This window comes from Prunus persica, chromosome G8 (genome assembly GCF_000346465.2).
Source record: "Prunus persica cultivar Lovell chromosome G8, Prunus_persica_NCBIv2, whole genome shotgun sequence".
NCBI classification, from domain to species: domain Eukaryota; kingdom Viridiplantae; phylum Streptophyta; class Magnoliopsida; order Rosales; family Rosaceae; genus Prunus; species Prunus persica.
The window spans coordinates 934806-959361 of NC_034016.1; the positions used below are offsets into that span (position 1 = coordinate 934806).

The 24556-nt window shown below is 37.0% G+C and overlaps 4 protein-coding genes and 1 pseudogene across 6 annotated transcripts; 4 read left to right on the forward strand and 1 right to left on the reverse strand.

Annotated features, from left to right (window-relative positions):
* Positions 921-3296, reverse strand: LOC18766760. Its single transcript, XM_020570883.1, has 2 exons — positions 2162-3296; positions 921-1347 (listed from the first exon to the last, which is right to left on the reverse strand). Exons 1-2 carry the CDS (start codon positions 3091-3093, stop codon positions 1287-1289), a joined length of 993 nt encoding a protein of 330 aa, XP_020426472.1. The 5' UTR covers positions 3094-3296; the 3' UTR covers positions 921-1286.
* Positions 11742-15340, forward strand: LOC18767945 (protein MAK16 homolog). 3 transcript variants are annotated; one of them, XM_020570884.1, is made up of 9 exons: positions 11742-12142; positions 12267-12376; positions 13113-13231; positions 13345-13442; positions 13635-13722; positions 13812-13961; positions 14107-14218; positions 14363-14559; positions 14903-15340. In XM_020570884.1, the coding sequence occupies exons 1-9, from the start codon at positions 12081-12083 to the stop codon at positions 14945-14947; spliced, it is 981 nt and encodes a 326-aa protein (XP_020426473.1). In that variant the 5' UTR covers positions 11742-12080; the 3' UTR covers positions 14948-15340. The 3 variants fall into 3 exon arrangements, with proteins under 3 accessions (XP_020426473.1, XP_020426474.1, XP_007199059.1); XM_020570885.1 differs by having other exon boundaries at positions 11743-12142; positions 14110-14218; XM_007198997.2 differs by having other exon boundaries at positions 11745-12142; positions 14429-14559.
* LOC109950614 lies at positions 15451-17286 on the forward strand (annotated as a pseudogene).
* On the forward strand, positions 17014-19495 carry LOC109950615 (protein DMR6-LIKE OXYGENASE 2-like). The gene is made up of 6 exons (XM_020570166.1): positions 17014-17035; positions 17284-17583; positions 17628-17981; positions 18054-18127; positions 18195-18837; positions 18951-19495. The coding sequence occupies exons 1-5, from the start codon at positions 17014-17016 to the stop codon at positions 18378-18380; spliced, it is 936 nt and encodes a 311-aa protein (XP_020425755.1). The 3' UTR covers positions 18381-18837; positions 18951-19495.
* On the forward strand, positions 19990-23800 carry LOC18766212 (probable disease resistance protein At5g47250). Its single transcript, XM_007200857.2, has 2 exons — positions 19990-20092; positions 20608-23800. The coding sequence occupies exon 2, from the start codon at positions 20609-20611 to the stop codon at positions 23606-23608; it is 3000 nt and encodes a 999-aa protein (XP_007200919.2). The 5' UTR covers positions 19990-20092; position 20608; the 3' UTR covers positions 23609-23800.

Consider the following 24556-nt stretch of genomic DNA (forward strand, 5'->3'; position numbering starts at 1 on the left):
TTTTTTATAAAAAAATCATTTTTTTCGAATTATAAAAAAATTGAAAATTATATAAAAAAAAATTTAAAAAATGAAAACTGACTAACATCACCTAACAGCTAGGTGACGTCGGCTGGGCTCCATCCAAATAATTAGCCCAGGCTAACCAAAGGGTCACATGTGGCCCTCAATTTAAGAATTGGCCCTTTGTGTAACACTTACTTTTTTTTGTAGCTCTTTGTGTAGCTCACTTTTGGAGATGAGTTTTGGGAATTTAAGGCTATAATTTAAAAAATTGACCCTCAATTGGCTGGCAATCAAGTCCAAATCGTAATCTTGGTTAATTAATTGATGATATTCAGTGTGACAATGTGCAGCTACTATAGGTGAAGATACTTTTGTCTTTTTTCCTAATAATTTGACATTTGTTGGACTTCATCGCCACTTAAAGAAAAGTAGAGGACTAGAATTGTAAAAAATTAAAAGAACAGGGAGCAAAGTGGAAAATAGGCCAACCCACTCTACTAAATTTGGAGGTTCTAGAACAAGCTGATCTCAGCCAAAATAGACATATATAATAAAAATAATAATTGTGACAGGGAATAATATAGTATATTGAAGCATGAGAATGTACCCTTGACTAAAAAAATAAATAAATAAAAAAATGGCAAATAATATTTGTGATAGACATCAACTTCTGTAAAGTTGTTGAGAACAGCCCACATACAAAGATTCAAAATGAAATCATTACTCTGTTTTCCATATCTTTTACATATACATATAATATTTCGTCATTCCATGCTTAGAAGTCTGGCATCTTCAAATTCAAGAAAACCATCCTCTCCCTATCAGAGTCACATTACGTTATATACAAACAAACGAGCTACACGTGGATTCTTAACAATTAGTATCAGAATAGTCAACACATTTGAAGCCACGTATTTCCATAAGTCAATTTTTCCATTATGACACTCATCATCAGTAAACCATATTAGATAGAATTCATTACAGACCGTCCAAGCAGTTGTATAACTGGAAGCAACACTCAGCTCTCAGCAAGCAGATGTTGAATTATATAATCCAATAAAACAGGAAATGATTTTATAAAATAATAAATAAAAAAAGAAAGAAAAAAGATTTACCATCTCTTTCAAAAACTGCAAGACTATACATAAGCAACGGAAAATTTCGTCTGCAATATTCTATTATATGTATACCTAAGCATTTTTTTATTTGAGAGATAATTACACAAACATTTAATTAATATTAATCTCCAGCTTTTTATATCTAGAAGGCAACTCCTTCAATCAATCCCGCCTTTTATTCTTCTTGAGCATGATAAATGACCAGCAGCCACCCTTCTTGCGCCTGCAATATTGCACCCATAAACTAATTCTTAAATCAAACCATTAAAAATAAAAAGGATACTGAGATAGGTGCACAATGTGTCACTGGTTAGATGACTCCAGATGTCCATTTTATGTACATATTTTTCTGAATAAAGTCTAAACTACAAAAGGGAGGAAGTTTCGTTTTCGCACACACACTATCAAGGTGTCATGGGAATTTGAACTTGAGACCATTAGCTTGCAAGTCGAGATTCTTTTCCACTAAAGCTAGACCCTGTTGGGGTCCATTTTCTAAAATTGATATGTTACCTACCACTTGTATGTTGACAAATATCTAGAAGTTCTTAATACAAAAATGATGTTGTAAACTTCCTAACAATTTTCTAATGGTGCCAAATTTGGAAAAACCCCCAACTTGCATTGCTTTTGCATCATACAGTCCTAACTTTCGATTTTAGTCATGACAGTTGGAAAATCAGTTTCTAGAATGTGAATTTTTTCCCTTTGTTTTTGGGTTTTAGGTCAGCAAGAAGAATGTGAATTACATTCAACTTGATCAGTTTCACACGTTTGTATGCTTTTCCTTTTGCTCTTTCTCTGTTCCTTCACAAGAGACTTTGACCTCCATTACTGAAAAACAGAACTCTAGGTTTTTTTTTTCAGGATTTCTTTTTTATTTCTTTCCTGAAATCCATGAAACTAAAATCTCCCTGTTTCATCCTATAATGACTTGATATGCAATATTTGTTTAGCCTAATGAAAAATTGATATGAACGGAAGAAATAGACAAAAACAATTAATGAAATGAAAACTGAGAGTGAATTAATACATACCTGCTGCTGCTGCTGATGCTTCTGGTGCTAGAACTGCTAATGCTGCTGCTGCCACTGCTTTTCATGCTTCCACTGTTAATACTAGAAACACCACTTTCACTCCTTTCAGAAACAGAAAGCCTCTTCATCTTCCACCACTCACTCTCCACACCCCCCTTCACAGATCCATCCACCCCCTGCCCATGCCCCTGCCCCTGAGGCTTTGGAGACACCTTTGCACTTGTTGAATTATTGCTATTTGCACCCACCACCACACTGTCACTCTTCTTCATCTTGTTGTTGTTGTTGTTGTTGCTGCTGTTGATCTTGTTCATGTTTTTCTTATTGAGCCCCAAAGAAATTGGGAAAACCATCTTCAAAAGAAACCCCCCACTATCTATACTCCCACTTCTCATAACCAATTTCTTCTTCTCACTCTTTTTCTTCTTATAATTCCCTTCGTCATTTAGATTTCCCCTCCTAACCAAAACTTGAGTACTTTTATCATCTTCTTCTTCATTTTGATCTCGATCATCTTCTTCATCCACCATTGGCTTCTTATGCTCCACCAGATCTTTCAACGAAAGCTCATAACACGACTCGGGCATGTTCTTCACCATCTCCATCATCTCCCTCTGCCCTCTGGCAATCGCTTGCGTTCTAGAAGCAGGGGACAAGCTCCGGTAGTTGTTCACACGACTTGCCGTTTCCCACAACGGCGGCGAGCAAACACGGGAGTCGTATTCGTCATCATCAGTAGAAGCTCCCTCGTTTATCCGAGCTCCCATGCTGTTCCAGCTCCTGTAGTTTGCATAATTCTGAGCTGTTTTCTGAGCCCGGGAGGCATAGTTCACGGCCTGCCAAGTATCATGGCTTGTGTCACTTGTGATTTTCTCTGTACCACTGTTGAACAGGAAAGGGTGTTCATGTGGATTTGCGTTGAGATCAAACATAGTGTTTGTTTCCTGGGAAAATTTGAGGGGTAAGTAATGGAAGAAGAGAGGGAAACTGGTTTTGTGTGAGGTTTGTTGTGGAAGTGGTGTGTTTGAAGCAGAGATTGCCAGGTGGGTGGGTGCCAGGCGTTATCATCACCGACCCTTTTTTTCTTTTTGTGTCTTTGTCATTTTCTTGGCAGCCAAGTTTTTAATGGAGATGTCATGAGAGTGGGAAGGTTGAGCTCATGAAAAGAAATTGGGTTTTAAAAAGTCAAGGGGTTCTAGATGGGGCTGATCTGGTTGGATGTGGGGCCCATCTCTCCCCTCTAATTTTCTCTGTATTCTTTTTTCTTCTACTCTTTTTTGTCTTTTGAGGAGGAGCGTAGATACTAATTAATAGGCTTTTAATTCCTTTTCATCTTTATTTTTAGGTGGAGTGAAAAAATTAGTATCTTCGTTAGTTAGAGGAGGTTTCACGATTGACTCAATGAAGATATTTATTTGCGATGAATTTGATATCTAATTATAATATAGCTTCGTTGTGGAGTGTATTGGTATATTGTATGAGTTTATTAACCCGTTATTTAAATAAAATAAAAATAAAAAAGACTAGCATGTCTCATGCCTATTTCTTTTTTACATTTTCTTGACTTTTTGGGGTTTGGCTGTGCTACTACTATATCATATCTTGCAACGGCTATATATCCTAAAGTGAAGTTTATTACTGCTTGATTAATTGCACTTTATTTTAGTGTTGGCTTTATAAAAAGAAAGAAGGTCAGTACCAAAAAAAGCTCACGCTATCTGCCTATCAATCATGTTGTCTCATTATAGCAACTATTGGAGGTCCTTTGATTGAATAGGCTTTACACGTTTCGAGATTTTTGTTAACTTCCACCTTGGGCCAACCTTCATAGAAATATATTAATCTCTCTCTTTTCTTCTTGCTTCCAAAGGGAATTTACAAGTTTAATTGCCATTAATGACGAGTTTTGGTTGTAAATTTATTATTATTATTATTATTATTATTATTACTATAAGCGATATTGAAGAGGGAGAATCGAACCTAGTACCTTATGTAAATGGTAAATACTTAAATCCTCACTCATATTTTATAGTGCATATGTTAAACAACTATCAAAAATTCGTGTAATTAATGATTCAAAATATTTATAGCCGCTAGTCTTTTTTTTTTTTTTTGGGGGAAATTCAGAGTTAAGGTGCTAGTCTACTGCCACTTTGCAGCACTTTTTTTGGTTCATTAAATATTTCCATTGCCCCAAATAAAAGAAATTCATGTATTTAAATTTAAAGTTACGGAATTATAATGTAGCCAAGGGGCATTGTAAAGCGTAAAACACAAGTGCAGGTGGATCTGAAGTAGCCAAAGCTAATTGCCAAAAGTACAAGCTTTTTTGAAAAGTAGGGTTGGGATAAGCTGGGAGTATAATGTAGGGTCACGAGGCTACAAGCAATTAGCAACAGTCCTAACTAACACGTTACATACTTTTACAAATTACTGTGAAATCTGTCCCTTGCAAAACAAAAGCATTTGCTAAAGCAAAAACCCTCCTTTGAGTGCATTTGGTGTCTACTTAAAGCATGAATAGGTGAGTGATAGAGCCAATTGATTTCTCAGTTGATGAAGCAAAGCAGTTTCATGTTTATAATATTTTTAAAGTGTTGTTAATATAAAAAATAATGTCAAAATCATTTGGCAAATTTTAATACAAAACTATTGTAACAGGGGATAATGACTAAAATGCACATGATGTTAAAAGTATTATGTGCTAACCATGTGGTGGTGGGAAAGGGGGGTATTGGTGGTGGTGGTGATGGTAGTGGTGGTTGTAGTGGTGGTGATGGTAGTGGTGGTTGTAGTGGTGGAGATGGTGGTGGAGGTGGAGGTGAGGTGGTGGTGTTGGAGATGGTAGTGAGTTTTGAAATTTCCATCGTGAGGGTAATGGTTTTCAACGTGTTTTAATTTTTTTTTCTTTCTAAAAATCTTTTAATTATGTTTAATGGCTTCATTTGACCGTTTACCCCATTTATATTGAAATATTTGTTTTTGTGTTTTTAATAAAGCAAGGGCATTTTTGGAATTTCTGAATATTTCAGTTTTATATGTATCTACCTATCCGAAAATTCTGTGGTACATTGATGGTACCGGTGCACTCACTTATCCAAGGGCTGAAATTGGATTTTAAAATTCAAGGGCTGAAATTGGATTTTAAACATCAATGGCTGAGATTGAATGACTTGATGACTTGTCCAGCCTTTTTTTATTGAACATCACGTGAGTCACATGTGACTGTGAGAAATGAAAAGAGATCCAGACTCACGCACTAGAGATCGTCCACAAGAAAACCTAGGATGCTGGCGACTGATCAAATTTTCATCAGACTCGTATATAATATTGAGAAGTCTTTTGGTGTTGTCAATGTTGGGGAAATATTGTTGTCAAACTGGTGCTTCTCTCTACACTAAATAAAGTGTGAACAGCTTGGAACCAACCATTCAGTGTTTCAATTTACAAATTTGTGCTCATGATTATAGTTCACATAGTTTTGACATGCAAGCAATGCTCAATTGCATCTCTCCTCAGACTGATACCAATTCAAAAAAGTTATAAAAAACCAGAAGTTTTAATTGCTTAACTTTTGATCGTAACATGATACAACTGAATCATGAAAAAAGAATTGACTATTTGAGTCATAATTCATCAAAATCACATTCATCATCGTAATTGTATTCGTTATCGTAGTTGCATCCATTATATTCGTCATTTGCAACATATGTATCATCATCATCATGGCCTTGTCTGGCTTCAGCCTCTTTCACTATATCCATTACTTTCACGCTCAAAATCATCATCATGGCTGCCTTCAAAACTGTTCTTGTCATTTGACAGTTGCATATCACCATGACTACCACAATTAGACTTTGTGCCTTCTTCGAATGCAGGTGCATAACCCTGATTTTACACATGGGGAAAAAAAAAATTAGAAAAGGTTCTAGCAATTACTCGCAGAAAGACAACTCTATTCTCTAAAACCTACTAGGATTTCTAACTAGGAACTACATTGCATGGCAAAAAAAAACTATTAACCGTGTAAAAGGATGAAAGATTTTCCTATGCCATGGTTTGTGACACTTGTATATACCTTTATTCCATTAAACAGGGATTTGATGTCTGCACACTAACCAGACATTAAGAAAACAAAAAATATATTGAACAAGTAACATCATATTTGACAATCGAAATTAAACGTGCCATTAGATTTGATTCGCTTTTAGTCACTTGTAGTCTGTGCATCAGTTAACTAGACCTTGGATGTTGACAGAACATAATATGAGATTTGCAAAGCATGAATGAAGCAAAATTGATTCTAAAATAAGACATATAAAAGATGTTTACAAGCTCTTCATTTGATTTATCCAAAGCATCATAGTTGATTTTTGAACTCAGCCTCTGCAAGAACAAAATGTCACATTAGTATCTGTTAAATAAATTATAAGGAGGACAATCAACATTGCCGGAAAATTTAAGCACCAAAAATCCCATAAACCAGTTTATTAACTTACATTCTTAGTATCCATCACAGCAGAAACTTTGACAGCCTTTTCTGGCTTTTCAGCTGGAGCAGCTTTCTTGGCCATTCTGGCTCGTTTTCTACTCTTTCTCTGCCAATTTTATAGTTGCATATAGAGATCAATACATAAGACTCAATGCTGGCAGTAAAACATACACAGATAGTCGAAAGAACAAAAAATAAGTCAAATGCAAATAAGATTGAAGTGAAAATTTTCAACACAGTTATGCAGTGTGTGACTCCAATAACAGCTCAGAACCAGGCAAGAACTCTAAGCTGGATGAGACTTCCAAGCCTATGCTTCAGATCACAACGCACATATGACATGCAGCAAACATAAACTCAAATACAAGAAAAGAGGTCAGTTTTAAAAGTGCAGAATTCCCGCACAATCACAGAGCTAAGGAGAATGAAGAGGCAAATAATGCAGGGGCTGATAATCATGATTAACTACATAACCTCAATGATTTTCAATCTAAAGACTCAAAAGCCAAAAATATAGACAACAAATAAAAAGAAACCATGGAACAAACAGAAACTAAGAAAGCCCCTACCATTGCACCGAATCCTTGTGAACACACATATGATAAAATTTATGAATTTCCAAAGGCATTACCTTATCATAGTCCTTGTTCATTGCTTCCCAAATCATTCTTTTGAACAGTGCCTCCTGCTTGCTGTTAAGGTACCCAACAACCTACAAACCACAAGCATCATGCCTTCCATGTCAAAATTCCAAAAATAAAAAATTGAAGCAACAATCATATACAAATCCAAATCAAAGACAGCACTTTACAGATAAGTCTACACCAAGCACTATATACCAAGTGGCTATGATGGAAGTGATCTTGAAGAAAGCTGATGGATCATGGGCAGGGGTAACTTTCAGTTTCAGGATCGCTGCTATTGTCTTTCATTAATTTTTACCCTTTAGTTTCAAACATAGAAAATGTGGTTGATTGTCATGAACCAAGAACAAAACTTTTTACAATAACCATGAAAAGATATTCCAAGAGCATTGATATGTAGATTAAATTCAAATCATCATTGAGGAATTTGAGCATTTCCCTTCTATTCATCAACTTGAGAAAAATGGGCAACCACGATTCAAACTCAAGAAAAGCAAGAGCAATATACCTCGGTTTTTTATTTAAAAGAATAGTACAGTCGTCGGCTATACTATGTTTTCCCCCCTTTTTAAAAAAATAGTATAGCCGCGCGGCTTTACTGTTTGACACGTGGCGCCTTGCGCTAAGTAGGTCCTTTTTTTAATATATATAAATAGTATAGCCGGGTGGCGATACCCCTTTTTTTATTTTTTTTCAAAAATAGTACAGCCGTGCGGCTATACTCGATTTTTTTATTTAAAAAAATAGTATAGCCGTCCGGCTTTACTGGGTTTTTCTTTTTCTAATTACTTTTAAAAAATAGTATAGCCGGGCGGCCATACGTGGTTTTTTCCTACTATAGCCGCCCGGCTTTACTAAGCGGGTCCTTTTTTTAAATATATATAAATAGTATAGCCGTGCGGCTATGCCCTTTTTTTTTTTTTGAAAAATAGTACAGCCGACAGGCTATACTCGGTTTTATTAATATTTCTTTTAAAAAAATTAAAAATTTTAAATAAAAAAATAATATAACCGCAGCGTTATTGGGTTATATATATATATATATATATAAATATATATACTCTCATTAGATTTGAGGCAATTTCATCCAAATTGCCATAAACCAAGAACAAACTTTTCACAATTAGCATCGAACTAATTTATATCGGCAATTTGGTTCCTTCTAACCCCTTTCTCCCCCAATCCCCATCTTCCTTTTCCTCTTAACCCATTTATTACAGTAGAGAAAGAAGAAGAAAATGCGAATCTGCAAGTGGTAGTTTATTACAGTATATGCAAAAGATATTGCATATACTTAGTTAAATACTAGCCTTTCTGCACGCGCATACGAGAGGTTTTTTTTAAAAAAAATTTAAATTTATTTTAGAATTAAAAAAGATAATGGATATTTGTGTTCCATAAAAATAGGACACATTATCTGAATTTTCTTTTAATTATAATTTTTTTAATACGAAAAATTGTGAATTTACCATATTATCCTCATTTAATTAATAATTTCAATTCTTAATGTTTGCATTAACCAAGGGCATTTTCTGGTATTTTGAATGTTTCACCATTCTCTGCCTTTTGCTTTATATATATAGATACACACTAACAAAATTCAAATGGTAGTTTATTACTACAATCAAAATCAAAATAAGACAAAAAGAGAGTATGGGTAGTAATAATAGTGGACAAGGGAGGGAAGAAAAATATGAAAGGCACTTTGAAGTTTTATAAAAAGATGTGTAATTATGTTAAGAAACCCAAGGTCTCAAAAACATTGAGAGAGCCTGAAATTACCCATGTCTCGCCCCAAGTCATGACCACACTTTGAAATTGCATGAAACTAAGATAGTTCACACTTGCCTTCAAAACGAGGGGAGTGCTGATTGCAGAAGAGAGGAGTGCCGACAACCCACCAATGACTGGAAAAACCCAATTCCAATTCCAATTATCAACCCGAAATGCTAAACCCAAAAATATGCGCAAAATCCAAACCCTCAACTTTCAAATCAAAGATATGCAAATGTAAAGGGTGCCTTAGGAAATCCAAAAATAAAGAAGGACAATTTTGTCCATTTTGGCTTCTTTTAAAAAATTTCTCTCTCCTTTGGGGTTTTTCCAAAGTCTCCCTTGCAGAAGAGGAGTTTGAAGAAGACGAAAAAGACGAGTTTGAAGAAGAAAACTTCAAGAAGAGATCACACGTGAATTGTTTTGGTTGATTTTAATTGGTTGACCATCACAGCAGGTTTCACTTGTTTTAAAAAAATAGCACGTGACTCCCATGTGAGTGACTGCACGGGTGGAGTTATTATTATTATTTTTTTTTGTCTGACGGGTGCAGTCATTGTACCACAGAAATACTCCTAGGGGTCGTGTGGTATGGCGGACTGTCATAAACTGGACTAAATCCTGGGACTGTCTTGGATTAGCTCGAATTGGTCTAAGCTGGATTATATATTGATCTACGTTTAGTGTTTCATCAGACTAAGAAGCTGGATTGTAAAAATAGTAATGACCTATGTTTGGTTCTGTGTCGGACTAAAAAATAATTTTTTTAAAAATTATTTCTAATTACTCAGGCAAGAAGAAAAAAATATACACGAACAAAATTGATACCAAAAATTGTAATGGGGTTGTTGTGATGTATAAATATAAATACAAATTACCAAAGAAAATTAGAAGAAAAAAAATCCCTCTTTTTAAAGCCTAAGGTTTAGCTTGGGTATTTGCAATAAAAAATAAAAAATAAAGAGTTTCAGCTTAGGTAGTCCCAAATATCTATAGATTGCAACCTTTCCCAAACCCAATTCTAAAAGGATATGAAATCTCTCTTCAAATCTGAAGTGTGAAATTGAACAACTCATGCTATGCATTTGAGAGCATGGATGTCAATATTTTCAATTTCAGCTTCATCATCTTCTTCCCTTCTTCCTAATGTCTCATTCTTCTCCTCAAGATGCTGCTATTCATTTCTCACCCCACCAACCCACAACCACCACCTATTTCTACCCATCGCAAAATCCACGAAGAAGAAACCAATCGGAGTGACCATGAGCATGGAGGTTGGCATAGAAGTTATGGCCACAAAGCTCGGCATGATGAGCTTCTTCCAACCCAGCGACAAAGTAGTCCCAGTCACAGACGGATACGACGCCGTTCAAGTAGGCTACCGCCGAGTCAAGGATCGAAAACATAAATGGGTCATCTCCAGAGAAGGCCAAAAATCTTGCCTTGTTAGGAAATATAAGAGAGAGAGAGAGAGAGAGAGAGAGAGAGAGAGAGAGAGAGAGATGAGATGAGATGCTAAAGGAAATGAGAGAGAAAGAAGCGCTTGGACTCACGTGTTCTATACAGGCAGGGTGTTATTTTGTGAACCCCTTTTCAGCCTCGCTATATTAGAATAACGAGTGAAGTGTTTTTTTTACTATTGTCCTGTACAATCTCATTTAACTTAGTACCTTCTTTTACCAAACATGGGTTTCAAGTGTTATTTAACACAGTTCAGTCCAGTGAGGCATACCAAACATGCCCCTATAGTAGATAGATAGAATAGAAGATATGGTGATGGGTAGGTAGGGGTGGGCATAGTACGGTATAGTACGGTATTGAACCCGTACCGCTACCGATATCAGAAATTTAAATCTGTATGGTATGGTATGAGATTATGATTTGCCAAAGTTTGTACCGTACCGTACCGTGCCAAAGCGGTATCTATACCATTTCGGTACCAAAATGATACAACTAAAAAATAGAACAATTCAATATTCAACACCAAAATAAGTGATGCCTAAGCTACAAATTCAAAGATTCAACATATTCAATATCCAAATCCTAATCAACCTATTTAATATCCAAATCCTAATCAACATATTCAATATCCATCAACATATTCAATATCCAAATCAACCAAATCAATATTTATCTATCAACAGATTCATCAAATACAAATGGTTAAAACTCATGCCTTATGGCTTACAAACTAAAATAGTTAAAATTATGTCTTATGGCTTACAAAAATACAAACACAATCTAAACATAAATGACAAAAACATAAAATTATACTATTCGGTACGGTACGGTATTGACCGGTATCAAAATCTTGATACCGCTACCACACCATACTCTATTGGTACGGTATGGTATGGTACCGAAAATCTCCCCATAACTAATGAAACAGTATGAAATTAGTATGATACGGTGCGATTAAGGTACAGTTTCGGTATTTCGGTTTAAGATGCCCACCCCTATGGGTAGGGGCCAAAATGAGTTTGGGTGGTGGGCCATTTCATAGTTCAAAATAAAAGAAGATATTGGGCCATTGCCCCAAAACTTGATGGCAAGCCCAAAGCTTGCTGGTCTTTTTTCATACCCCTAATTTTTTATTTCTTCCCCAGCACATCAAATCAAAGCGCCGTTTTGACCCAAAAATAATAATAAATCAAAGCGCCGTTTCTTCTTGTTCTCTATCAACATTTGTATTACTCATCCTATGTTCACTTTTGACATAATCACCTAACTTAATGTGAAAATCCTTCCAGAATCGGAATCTTAGAAATTTATATATTGGCAATCCTCCCGGGAAAAGGCGAATCCCAATAGCCTGAATCTCTCTCTCTCTCTCTCCCTCCCTCCCTCCCTCTTCTCTGTCATTTTTTAGCAAAACCCTATTCTCTTTCTGTCACTCTTTGCCTCTGCAATTTCTATGGAGTTTTCAATTTTATTTATTTATTTGTAATATACTCGGTCCGTTGCGGTCAACCGCTCAGCGAAAATCGAAATCGAAAGTGTTTGAGTAAATATGCAGAACGACGAGGTCATATGGCAGGTTATCAGGCACAAACACTGCAGCTTCATGTCCAAGTATGGCATTTTCTTTCTCTAATATCCCTTTTTGTCTGTAAATTTTTATTTTTTACCTGTTTTTTATTTTTTATTTTTTACTATTTTTGAGTGTTAATTGTTTTTTTGTTCCTGTTTTTGTCAGAATTGAAACTGGGATATTCTGTAGAAACCCATATAACGTCACTGGGATTTGTAACCGAAGCTCGTGCCCTCTGGCTAATAGTCGCTATGCCACCATTCGCGACCATGATGGTACTTGTTTCTCATTTTGCTTCGTGAATGGTTCTCTTTACTCTGCTATGAAGATGTCAAAGAATGACTGGATGTTAGGGTCATTTCCTGCTTTAACAAGGTGATTTGCTTAATATTAAGTTGACACTTGATCAGACGTTGTGGGAATTTAGGTAGAGCTACAAATTTTGATTTTCGGGGTCAATAACAAAAATATAATTTTATGGAGGGTATTCTTTAGTAGAAATTAGGATAGAGGCCTGCATTTAAACCAAAGTCAATTATCTTAGCAGATTCTTCATAACCCTTTTAGCTCAGGGCCAATTTTTTTAATCTATTATGAATAGGCTAGGCACCCATATAACTTTCTCCTTGATCAACACAAAAGCCTCTTGGCTGCTTCCGTTCACATACATAAACCTTCTGCCTTTCATCCATGGAGATGCCATCTTTGAACACGATATACTGTATGTAAAAAAGAAGCATCTAGAAAATGCTGCGCGCAACTTTCCCTCTGCAAAACTAAGAGCACTTAATGTACGACATCTTATAAGTACAATATAAGAGAACAAACAATCTCCAATCTCCTTTGAAACCTATGGTTTTCTAACATATATCTGAAAAGCTTATAGTCTTGTTGATTTCCTAAGAGTGTAAGTTTACTTAAAATTTCTACTTATGCTGATACCAATGAATTTGTTTCTATACTAGCAGCAATGCATATAATGTTTTCCTATGCTATGTTTGTGTCCTGCAGGAGTCTTCTATCTTTATATGAAAACTATAGAAAGAGCTCATATGCCAAACAAATTGTGGGAAAGAGTTAAGTTACCCAGGAATTATGAGAAAGCACTTGAAATTATTGACAAACATCTGGTATTGAAAATCTGAACACTCTTTTTAACTGTTTCTGATTAATTGTATGTTAGTTTTCATAGAGTTAGAGGTTCTTGAAGTGATTAATCAGCATGACCTTCCTGAATTGGCAGATGTACTGGCCTAAGTTTCTCGCGCACAAAACAAAGCAACGGCTTACTAAAATGACCCAGATGAGGATACGCATGAGGAAGCTTGCTTTGAAAACAAGGTCCATATCATATCATTGTGTAATGCTTCGTGTCCATTTGATAAATGTCCACTTCATCAAATAATTATGTTTTTAAAATAATAAAAAATTGTCCGAAAAGTGACTCCAGAGAACTGACTTCTTACCTTTTTAATGTTGATATTAAAAGTTGTATTGAGCCATTGTATTGATGCAATTTATTGTGTTTACCAGGGAGAAAATAATGACGACACCAAGGAAAGAGAAAAAGAGAGAGGCTAGAAGAGAGGAAAAGGCTGAAAAAGCCGCTGTGTTGGATAAGGTTTTAACTTAACTGCCATACATTATAAATGTACTGGACTTGATCAGTATTATTGCTAGCTCTCATAAAGATTTACTGTCCTTCTGCAGAGCATTGAGAGAGAACTATTAGAACGCCTCAAGAAAGGAGTTTATGGTGATGCATATAAAGATATATATAATTACCCCTTTGATAAATACCAAAAAGTTCTTGAAGGGGAAGAAATGCAGTTGGATACTGAGAGAGAAGAAGAGGAGGAGGTATTCTTGTTCAAGTTTATCATTTCCTTCTTTTTGGATGATCTAATATCTCAATTATTAGTATTTTGAAATGTGAAGTATTTCATGGTATGCTTACTTCAAATTGTATACTTTCATAATCTAAATACTTTGTGGTTGGAATAAGCAGGAACCTGAGATAGAATATGTTGAAGGTTATGATGAACTTGAAGAGGAAGATGATATTGAAGATTTTGCTGGTTTTTCAATTGACAATTCTCATGCAGATGATGATAATGGTAAAGCTAAATTTTAGTCTTAACAGAATATGAAATGAATGCATGCATAGTCCACACAAAATTTGCATAACAGACACTAATTTTCTAGTCAGCTGTGACTAAAGAAAAAGGTTTATAATGCTTTGTTCCAACCGTTGTATAAAGTTATGGGGAAGAGTTTGTGTGCTTGTGCGTATCAAATGGACTCAATGAAGGATCTTAATGATGCAGTTGGAAGTGAGGAAGAGGCAGAAGCAGTTACTCGCAAGAGAGAGAGAAAGGAATCTGCTTTTGCTTCTAGAAGATTTGAGAAAGATGAACCTGCTGCCAAATTGAAGAAGAAGCCGAGGGTACTTGTTGAGGTAATGGCTACTTACATCTTCAGTCTTGAGATCTTTAGTTGGTTTGGCATAGTTTTCTCGCTTGTCTTGTGTGAAAAGCATTGATATATCACTGTAACTAGAAACTATCTTTCCTATCCTTAGGACTAAGGGGTTGGTATTAGACCATATCATATGTTAAATCCAAGCTGCATCGATCTTATCTTCCTTGTAGTTGTAATTGATTAGTATATCAGTACACTTAATGTAAATAATACCCCTTTTAAAATAATTGTGAAATCACTAGAAATAACTTGCTATATCTACACGTCTGTTGTGATATGTAACTCATCCCTCGAATCTGAATCTATTCCTTATTTATCAGGTTGAGCATGAAGATTCTGGTGTTAGGCAAAAGGCAGTCCACTGAGAACTTTTGCTTATTTCATTATTTGATCTGGAAAAGAGATGGTTGCAACGCTCTTCTTCTTGTGAGGTTGGCCGTCGATTTTCCTAAAAGCTTGTTGCACAAGGAAGAAACTTGGTGACCAAATTTTGAAAGATTTTGATAGCTGAACAATTTTTTAAAATAACTGTAGAAAGTTAATTCGTTGTTTTTAGTGTTGGGAAACCATTGTATTGCTAGCTTTGAATTGGAGCTGGCTTTGGTCTGTGGGTTGATTGTAGGCCAAGGGGCATTGTTAGTTAGTTCTTGGTTTTCTGTATTGTAAACGTCTTCTATAACAAAGAAAAACAATAGTCTGTTGGAAGGATCCCAGCTTTTTCCTTATATAATTAAATTTGCTTTTGTTTTGGATTTTATTTCTGTTTCTTCTCTTTTCATTTGGATGACGTTAATGAGAACTTCTCCTGTCATTGCCTTCCCAATGTAATTTTAAAAACATAGTTCTAAATTAGAAGGTTCTACAGTCTATGGGTTGTTCAAGATCCAACAAGTCGTCAAGGTTTCCAACAGTTAAACCCCTTCTTTGTATCGGAAGAAAACCAGCAGCTGAGCAGCCGCCCGGTTTGAGCCCACAGGTCCCTAGTACTTTCCAGTTCTCTCCTCTTTCTCCAACACTATGTATTTCTGCCTCTCTCTCGAACTATCTATTTGTCTATCATCTTCTGCTTGTATAGTCTGAAAGAAATGAATATTCCAAGAACCTTTTGATCCTGAATCCAATCCACCACTCTCACCCCAAGAAACTGTTGACTCAGCTTCCCCACCTGAACCACCCCAAAGTCCTTACCTCCATGACCCACCTCATCCCCACCACCCTCTCTCAGACCCTCTCCCTGCTCTGGGCCCTCCGTCCTCCACCCGACCCGTCCACTGTGGCACGTGCCAAGATCGCTGCAATCTAGTTTAAGCTCCAAAACAGTAGTGGTAGTGCCTTCCAAGAAACCCAGAACTACTCGCACGCAAGAGAAGCGGCAGAGAAAGAGTTGGAAATATACAAGGCAGTGGTGAGGTTGGAGGAGATGCACGAGGCCTATGAGGAACAGTTGAGGGATGCGGAAGTGAGGCTTGCTGAGGCATATGGCTCGGCCGTGGTTGATTTAGAAAAGGAGGAGGGTGAGGTGAACAAACTGAATGAGGAAGTGGTTAGGATTTTGGAGGCAGAGAGTGGGGTAGCTGTTAAAAGAGTAGAGCTTTCTGGGAGTCATCTGAGGTGCCTTCGGGAAGCTTCATGGGTTGGTCTCTCACAACCTATCAAACAATCAGCTACTGGTTTCCACTCTCATCTCTCTCTCTCTCTCTCTCTCTCTCTCTCTCTCTCTCTCTCTCTTGTTTATCTTAGAGAAAGAAAAGCATACAACTTTCAGAGAATCAGTTCACTTTTTGAATTTGACATATGCCAATAGCTTCATAGTGAATTTAGACATACCAATAGCTTTAGTCTATTTAATGCTGTCCCAGATCAAGCATTTAGCCAATCCTATATGAAATATTAATATAGCTTACAAGTCCACACACAATTGGTTTTCTATATTTAGAGTGAAATCCAACTAACCAACCAATGCTTGCAGCAGATTGATAGAATTAACACTTTCCTTGGCATAATTGATCTCTAGGTAGTAACTTATGATTGCATTTCATTGATGTAGTTCCTGGTAACTTTTTACATAACAGGTTTATTTGTTTGGCAAAACAGTCCATTCCAGATTCAATAGCAGGACTTGAGAAACTCAAGCAGCTCCATGTTTTGTGTTATCTTTTAGTTTCCTTGCCCAACTCCGTCGGATTGTTGCTTAACCTGAGGGTCCTCAATGTGTCAGGAAACAAGCTGGATGCCCTTCCTAAAAGCATTGCTCGTTGTAGGTAACGTCTCAAATTTTCTTTTTCGACTTGTCCCATCTGTTCTTCATGTGTTCTGTTCTTGGTGAGTAATGTTTCCTTCCTTTCCTGCAATTCTCACTTTGTGACTGTTTTCAAAACAACTTTTTCGACTCAATATACTGGTGGAGCTAGATGCAAGCTTTAACAACCTGATGTGTTTGCCAACAAATATTGGTTATGGGCTACTGAATCTCGAAAGGCTCTCAATCCACTTGAATAAAATCCGTTCCCTTCCTCCATCCATCTGTGAAATGAGGTCACAGATATCTAGATGTTCATTTCAATGAGCTTCGTGGGCTGCCATATGCAATTGGGAGATTGACGACTCATGAGGTGCTCAACCTGTCCAGCAACTTCAGTGACTTGACAGAGCTTCCTGAATCAATTGGCGATCAAACCAATCTCAGGGAGCTTGATCTAAGAAACAACCAGATTCGAGCTCTCACAAGCTTGTGAAGAGTATGGATTTTTCCAGATCATCAACCATGGAGTGCCTGAGGAGTTATGTTATATAATGATGGCTGCCATGACCCAGTTCTTCAAATTGCCTGCCAAAGAAAGAGCACAATACTTTACCACAGATCACTCCAAGCCAATAAAGCTTTTCAACTACTACCTCAAGCTTGAAGGTGATCAACATCAAAAGGTCACTATGTGGAGTGAAACCTTCTCTCATCTCTGGCAACCTCTCAATTCTTTGCCTGAAATCCTCCCCAATACCGGTACTCTTTTCTTATAAACTTTAACACTTGAGCTTATTTTGTAGTTTGTGCCCATTTTTATGTTTGGGTTTTTGGTTTTAGTGAGGTTTTTGCTGAATGTGAAAAGGAGATTGGTGCATTGGTGAAAAGGCTTTTGGGATTGATATCCCAAGGGCTTGGCCCAGAGGAGGACTGCTTACAGAAGAAATTGGGTGAGAATCCTACTCAAAAAGCACAAGGAAACTACTATCCACCATGTCCTGACCCTGAGCTCACACTTGGACTATCTGTCCATACTGATCTCAATGCCCTCACAATACTTAGGCAAACAGAGGGAGTGACTGGCCTTCAAGTACTGATCAAAGATGAGAAATGGGTTGCTGTTGATCCTCTCCCAAGTGCCTCTGTCATCAATCTAGGTGACTGATTTCCACTTTCATCCATGTTGTTTAAATTTGGTCAATTGTGCTCTTGTAGTTTCATAATTGTAGCAATTCAAGGAGAAGTCATAATTTCCGTCAATTTCTTTCACGAAGTCACCTCCACGTGCACCTCACGTAGAGGAGTAAACTATAGGGACCAAAAATGACTTTCATTGAAATTTGATTTGAATTTGTGTATCTTGTACGTAGGTTTTGAGTAATGGAAGGTATAAGAGCGTGCACCACAGGGCAGTGACCAACAAAGTTGAGCCAAGGTTGTCAATAGCAATGTTCTACGGACCTAGCAAGGACACGGTGATTGGTCCAACTGAGGATTTGATTGACGAGGAACACCCTCCATTGTACCGGAGTTATAAGTATGCAGAGTTTTTTTGAAGAATTCTACAAGCAAGAAGGAAAAAGAAGATTGGTCAAGGAAGCTTTTGAGTTGCACAATTGATAATGGCCATGAATCAATGGACCTTTTCACAATGTTTATTCTTTGAGCATCGATTTTAAACACTTTTGGAGTTGCACAATTGATAATGGCCATGAATCAATGATCTGGTTGATGTATTTCAAGACCATGAGTCAATTCACAGCCTCGTAGGAGGAGAGTTCAATTGACCATTCTCTTGTCTAATAATAATAAGCCAAGAATTGACTGAAATTTAGCAGTTTTAAAGCACCTTCACTTGGTGAAAAATAAAAACTAGACTTGAATACTTGATAAAAAAACCTTGAGCTAATTTCCAAAGATAAGAAACTAAAGATGGCAAATGCTGCTTCTCCAGCCCAAATCCCAGAGGTGGTGCTTGGCTCCTCCACTTGTGCTGCCCTCAACAAATCACTTGTGCGAGTCTCAAAATCTCACAATCTCACAATCTAGTTTGGTTTTTCTTTTCTTTCAAGCAATTGGAATTTTGGGGTGACTGGTTTTGTTTGATTATATGATTATGTGTGCAGAAATCTTCCATTGGAGTACCTTGACCTGTATCTCATCCACTAGCCCATCAGTTGACCTGATGCCAATGGACTTCAAGGGTGTGTGGGCAGCCATGGAAGAATCTCAGAGACTTGGCCTCACCAAATCAATTGGAGTCAGCAATTTCTCCAGCAAAAAGATTGAAACTTGACTCTCTTTTGCTACCATTCCTCCTTCAGTCAATCAAGTAAGTCCATTTTCTTTCTATAAAATGGACAGCAACAGGCAATGACTGCTAATGGTGAGCGGGGCGGACACCCTTTCCCCAACTCTGATGTGCCAATTTTCTGTGCCAGCAAGTTGGAAAGTCACCGTGTCTCTTATTAATATATATTTTTTTAACTTCAAATAATGCAGAAAGAGGAAAAGGAGAAGCTTTTCGAAGCAGCCATATTCAAATAGGTTTCTTGAATTGAAATACTGTTTTATGATCTATCTGTTGAAAGAATTTTACGATGAACATTTGCAAGTATAAACAGCATTTGTTATGGGGTAAGCTGAGATGAACTCTTATTTCTGTTGCTTATTGTAAAGCATTGAGTGTAACTCTTATTTCTTCTGATGGCTTATTATGGAAATTGCTTCCTCATTTCCTCATAGGATTATCTAAACTCATACTGCATATTTTTTTATCATCTCATTCTGTCTCTAATGATAGTGGTTTATCTTAATTGTGGGTGATTAGATCAAGGTTAAGGTACAACTAATTTGGGAATATGCATAGCATTGATTCCTAGATTCAATGCAAGTTGCAGAACCAACATATGCTGGTTACAAAGAAGCCAAAAGTTATTTTCATTTCTTCTCTGGAAACTTTTACCCCTTCACTCTAGATTTTGATAAAATAAATCAAATTTATTAAAAATGAATTTTTTACTATAATAAAAATTAATTAATTAATTAAAACCAAAAAGAAAAAACCAAACAGAGACTTGTGGGCCCTGCAGCACTAGGTTGTCCTGTCGTTGACATTGGTTAGAGTGAAAAATTCCATTTCCGTTGAAAACGAGAAGAGACAGTTTCATATACTCTTGAGTCTTGACTTGAGGTGCAGCAGAGAAGAGAACCCATTACCTAGCAACCACAACGTTCAGAGGACCAACCAAGCAGATTTCCTTTCCAGGTGTGCTTATTTTTACACGTTCATATCCAACAGTAGTGTAAATATTGTTGATATGCCTCGTAATTTTGTTCATAAAACTTGTGCTTAGATGAAAGAACTTAGATTTATGAATTTGGGTTTGAGTTTGAGTTTTTCCATGTGCATTATATTGACCATAAATTTTTTTTAATAATTAAGCAATTTACTCTAAAATATCATATCGAAATTCTTTCATCCAAATGGAACCTCGAGGATTTTATTGGAATTATGGACATAGATTATTGTTTTTTCTGGGCATTTTAGCATATGCATGTTGAGGGCAAGTGTTGATCAGTCCACATCCATTTGTCAATAATATCTTAACATTATTAGGTATGAAAGAAAGTAACAAGCTTTCATTGAATCTTGCATCAATAGAAAAATCTGCAATATCGCACCAGTAATAGTCATTTTGTATTTGATTGTAACATGTATTGTCAAAATATAGTGAATGAACAGTTTTCATTGATATGCGTTTCGTTTTCATATTCGAAAAGGATGGCTTTTGAGGTGACAGCAGGTGCACAAGCTGTGGGGCAAACAGTTGAGCCAGCTGCTAAATGTGGCGTGTGGATGTTCACCTATTTGAAACACAAATATGATTATGTGAGAAACTTGGGGAAGAATTTCAAGAAGCTTGAGAATGAAGAAATGCGTCTGCAGAATAGAAAGGCAGATGTGCAAAATGTGCTGGCTGCAAATCTTGGTCGAATGCATATCACAAATGAATGCAGAAATTGGTTTCAACAGGTCGATGAAAAGAAAGACAAAATCCAACATCTGAAGACAAAGTACAGACGCATCAACAAATATCTGTGTGGACTCTGTCCTTTTCCTTCTCTGCTAAGGCTTGGAAGAGATGTAGTGAAGGAGACAAAAGAGTTAGTTTCCCTGAGAGATCAAATAAAGCTTGAGAACCCAGTAATGACTGAGTGCGCACCGACACCACCTGATAGATTTAGAAATAGGCATGCCCAGAAAATAGATGATCTTCCATCACTTAATAGGCATGTCGAAATTGTTCAAGACTTGCTGAAACAAGATGAGTTTAAGAGAGTTTGCATATGGGGACCGCCTGGAGTTGGAAAAACAACAGTGATGGAAAATTTGCATGATAAAGTTGGTCAAACAAGTCAATTTGAAGTTATCTTTTGGGTTACTATGGACAACACGGAATGCGTGGAAAAGATACAAAGGGTGCTCGAGGATCAGTTAGGCCTACCGGTTGACGAAAAGTCCAGCACAGGCAAAAGAGCAGCAAAGATATCTGAAGAGCTGGAGAACAAGAGCTATCTATTGTTTCTTGACCAAGTTTCTTCAAAGATTAATCTGAGGGAGGTTGGAATTCATGATGACCATAATTGCGGAAAGGTTGTGTTCGCATGTACTTCAAGAGACAACGGAAACTTCTGTGGACCGACGGATGAGGATATCAAAATAGAGAAGTTGTCAAAGGAGGATGCCCAAAAGTTATTTAACAGGAAAGTGAGTGCTGATGTTATGAAAAAGCAAGAAATCATTCGATTAGCACCTTTAATAGTCAAGGAGTGTGGTGGAATGCCACACATGATCAACTTGATAGCTCAAAAGTTAGCAAAAGTGAATGATTCAGCAAGGTGGCGAGATACACTGTTAGAGTTGCAAGCCCCCAGTAAGCAACAAAGTCGAGAATTGGAAGAAGTCTACCAGTTTTTTAAACTTCCATACAATGATCTAGATGAGAGTAAGCAGCTGTGCTTGTTGTACTGGGCACTTTTCCCTGTTGGTTATGAAGTTCATCGAGACTACATAACTGAGTGTTGGAGGGCAGAACAGTTAATTAGTTTTGCAAGGCTAGGGGAAACACGCGACAGAGGTCACACTGTCCTAGATGAATTTGTAAACGCTGGTCTTTTGGATAGAGGAATAAAGGCACGTCATTACAAGATGTTTGAGCATTTTCAGCGTGTTGCACTACGTATTGCGAAGTGTAATGCAGGGAGTCACAGCATATTAGTGAAGGAAGGTGCAAATATTACAGAGGAACAATGGACATGTGCAGAAAGGGTCTCATTGATTCAACATCAACTTTCTTCCCTACCTGAGCAACCTCAATGTTCTGGAATTCTGACATTGTTACTCCAAAAAAACAAGAGCTTGATGCAAATTCCTGTGTCATTCTTTGCATGCATGCAAAAATTACGAGTTCTAGATTTGCATGATACAAGAATCATGTCACTGCCATCATCTATATCTAGCTTGATAAAACTTAGAGGGCTCTATCTAAATGATTGTGGTGAGTTAGAAAATATTCCAGCTGATATAGGAAAACTCCGAAGTCTTGAAATATTTGATATAAGGCGCACCAAGATTCGAAATCTCCCTAAAGAGATTCAGGAGCTCACTAATCTCAAGTGCTTGAGAGTTTCATTTGAACAGAATGTTAGCAGTCACAACCACTTTCAAGGGAATCCAGTGGTGGTCATTCATCCTGACACTGTTTCAAAGCTCATTTCGTTAGAAGAACTAAGCATTGGCATTGACCACCATAACACAGAATGGAATAATATTGTAGGTGCAATTGTGGAGGAATTAGTTGGGTTGGAAGAATTAACGACTCTTTGTTTCTACTTTCCTGGTGAGGATTGCTTAAGACCGTTCATATGCCAGAGTGTATCATGGAATCGGGAGAACATGCAGGGCAACAATTTCAGATCATTCAACATCATCGTGGGTCATCACCAAACTAACAATCCTTCTGAATTTGATATCTCAGAATGCTCAACTGAAAAACATTTGAGATTCTCTGGAGGTGGAAGTGTTCCTGATACCGTTTTGCAGATACTACAACATGCTTACAGTTTTGAGCTGATTGGTCATCAAAATGTGACAAACTTATCACTCTTTGGAGCCGATAGGTTGGGAGGACTGGAAATTTGCAAGGTTGAAGAATGCAATGAAATGGAAAGCATCATTGATGGTGACATGATAGGAGGTGTGGCGTTTCAATTCCTAAAACAGCTACACATAATAAATATTCCAAAGTTGGTGCATATATGGAAGGGCTTGGTGAGCCCTGAAAGCCTATCCAGGCTAACGAAACTGATACTAAAAGATTGTCCAAGTCTAGAAAATCTATTCTCAAAGGCACATGGGATTGTCCAACAACTCGTTCAGCTACAACATTTGGAAGTTGAGCACTGTCTTGAGATGAAAGAGATAATTGAAACTGGAAGTGATGTATCAGCGGCACTCCCTAAATTGAAGACTATAGAACTCCGGAACTTACCGAAACTCTGTACTATTTGGAGCGAAGTCTCATGGGAGTGGCCCTCTTTGGAGACAATAGAGATCAGGGAGTGTGTGATGCTAAAGGATTTACCATCCACCATGGCAAACGCAATTAAATTGAGATGGATCAGATGCACCAGTGACTGGAAGAATGAGTTGAACTGGCCAAGTGACCCTGCAATTAAAGATCATTTTCAACGTATGTTTGTTTCTGTTTATCACCAATGACCTCTCTCTCACAACCAATCAAATAAGCTGAACTACTTCAAATAAAGTCAAGTGAAGAACTTGTATGTTTGTTTTGTAATCTTGTACTTTTTTTCTCTCTCTCTGTTGTTTGTTGATTATAATCTGCATTAACATGTAATCTTCACAACAATCTGCTGGTTAATGTTTGAATAATATTTATTGTGTTCAATGATGAATGAGAGAACTCTTCATGTTGTCGGTCAGGACGAGTACAAGCTCTTGTGGTCTGATTGACTTTACTGTCAGATATTTCCCATTTCATGGTGATGATTTAGATTCTCATTGGCATGCTATCTGCTCTTGCTTTTAAAAACAAGTGATAATCCACATTATGCTGGAATGATTTTTGTCTTTGTGGTTGTGGCTATCACAGTAAAGCAGAAATTGTTTACTGTTTGAAGATAGTTTGATCCATCATGTGGAAACTGTGCATCAGATGCAGCATTCAGGTTAACTGGAATATATGGCTGTTAAGTGAGCAACACCACTGTATGAGTACTTTGCATTGCATGTCCTTGTTTTCCTTTTGGTTCCCCGACAGGTTAACTTTCTTAAATCCAAAACAAAATTAAGGCAAAGCCTTTGAGACTATCTGGTATTAGGGAATGGTAGTCTTGCATTGAAGAATGGAAGTGCTTCAAATATCTTGAGCCTCTCTCGCAATTGCCGTTTGGTCTCAAACAGGTTTCAGTGTTATCCAATTCACTTACCACTGTCATAATGTCATTGATTGCATGGAAGGCTAATGAACTTCTCCAAGCCATTGCATAATTTTCTTCCCAATTAACATTGTTGATTTAAAAATGTGCATTAAATTCAACAATTTTGAATTTTATTTGACAGTATGAAAGGCTTTGTTCTATATACATCAACTATGGACAAGGGTGAAATGAGCTTTAAGATCCAGAACCATAATACCACTGGAAT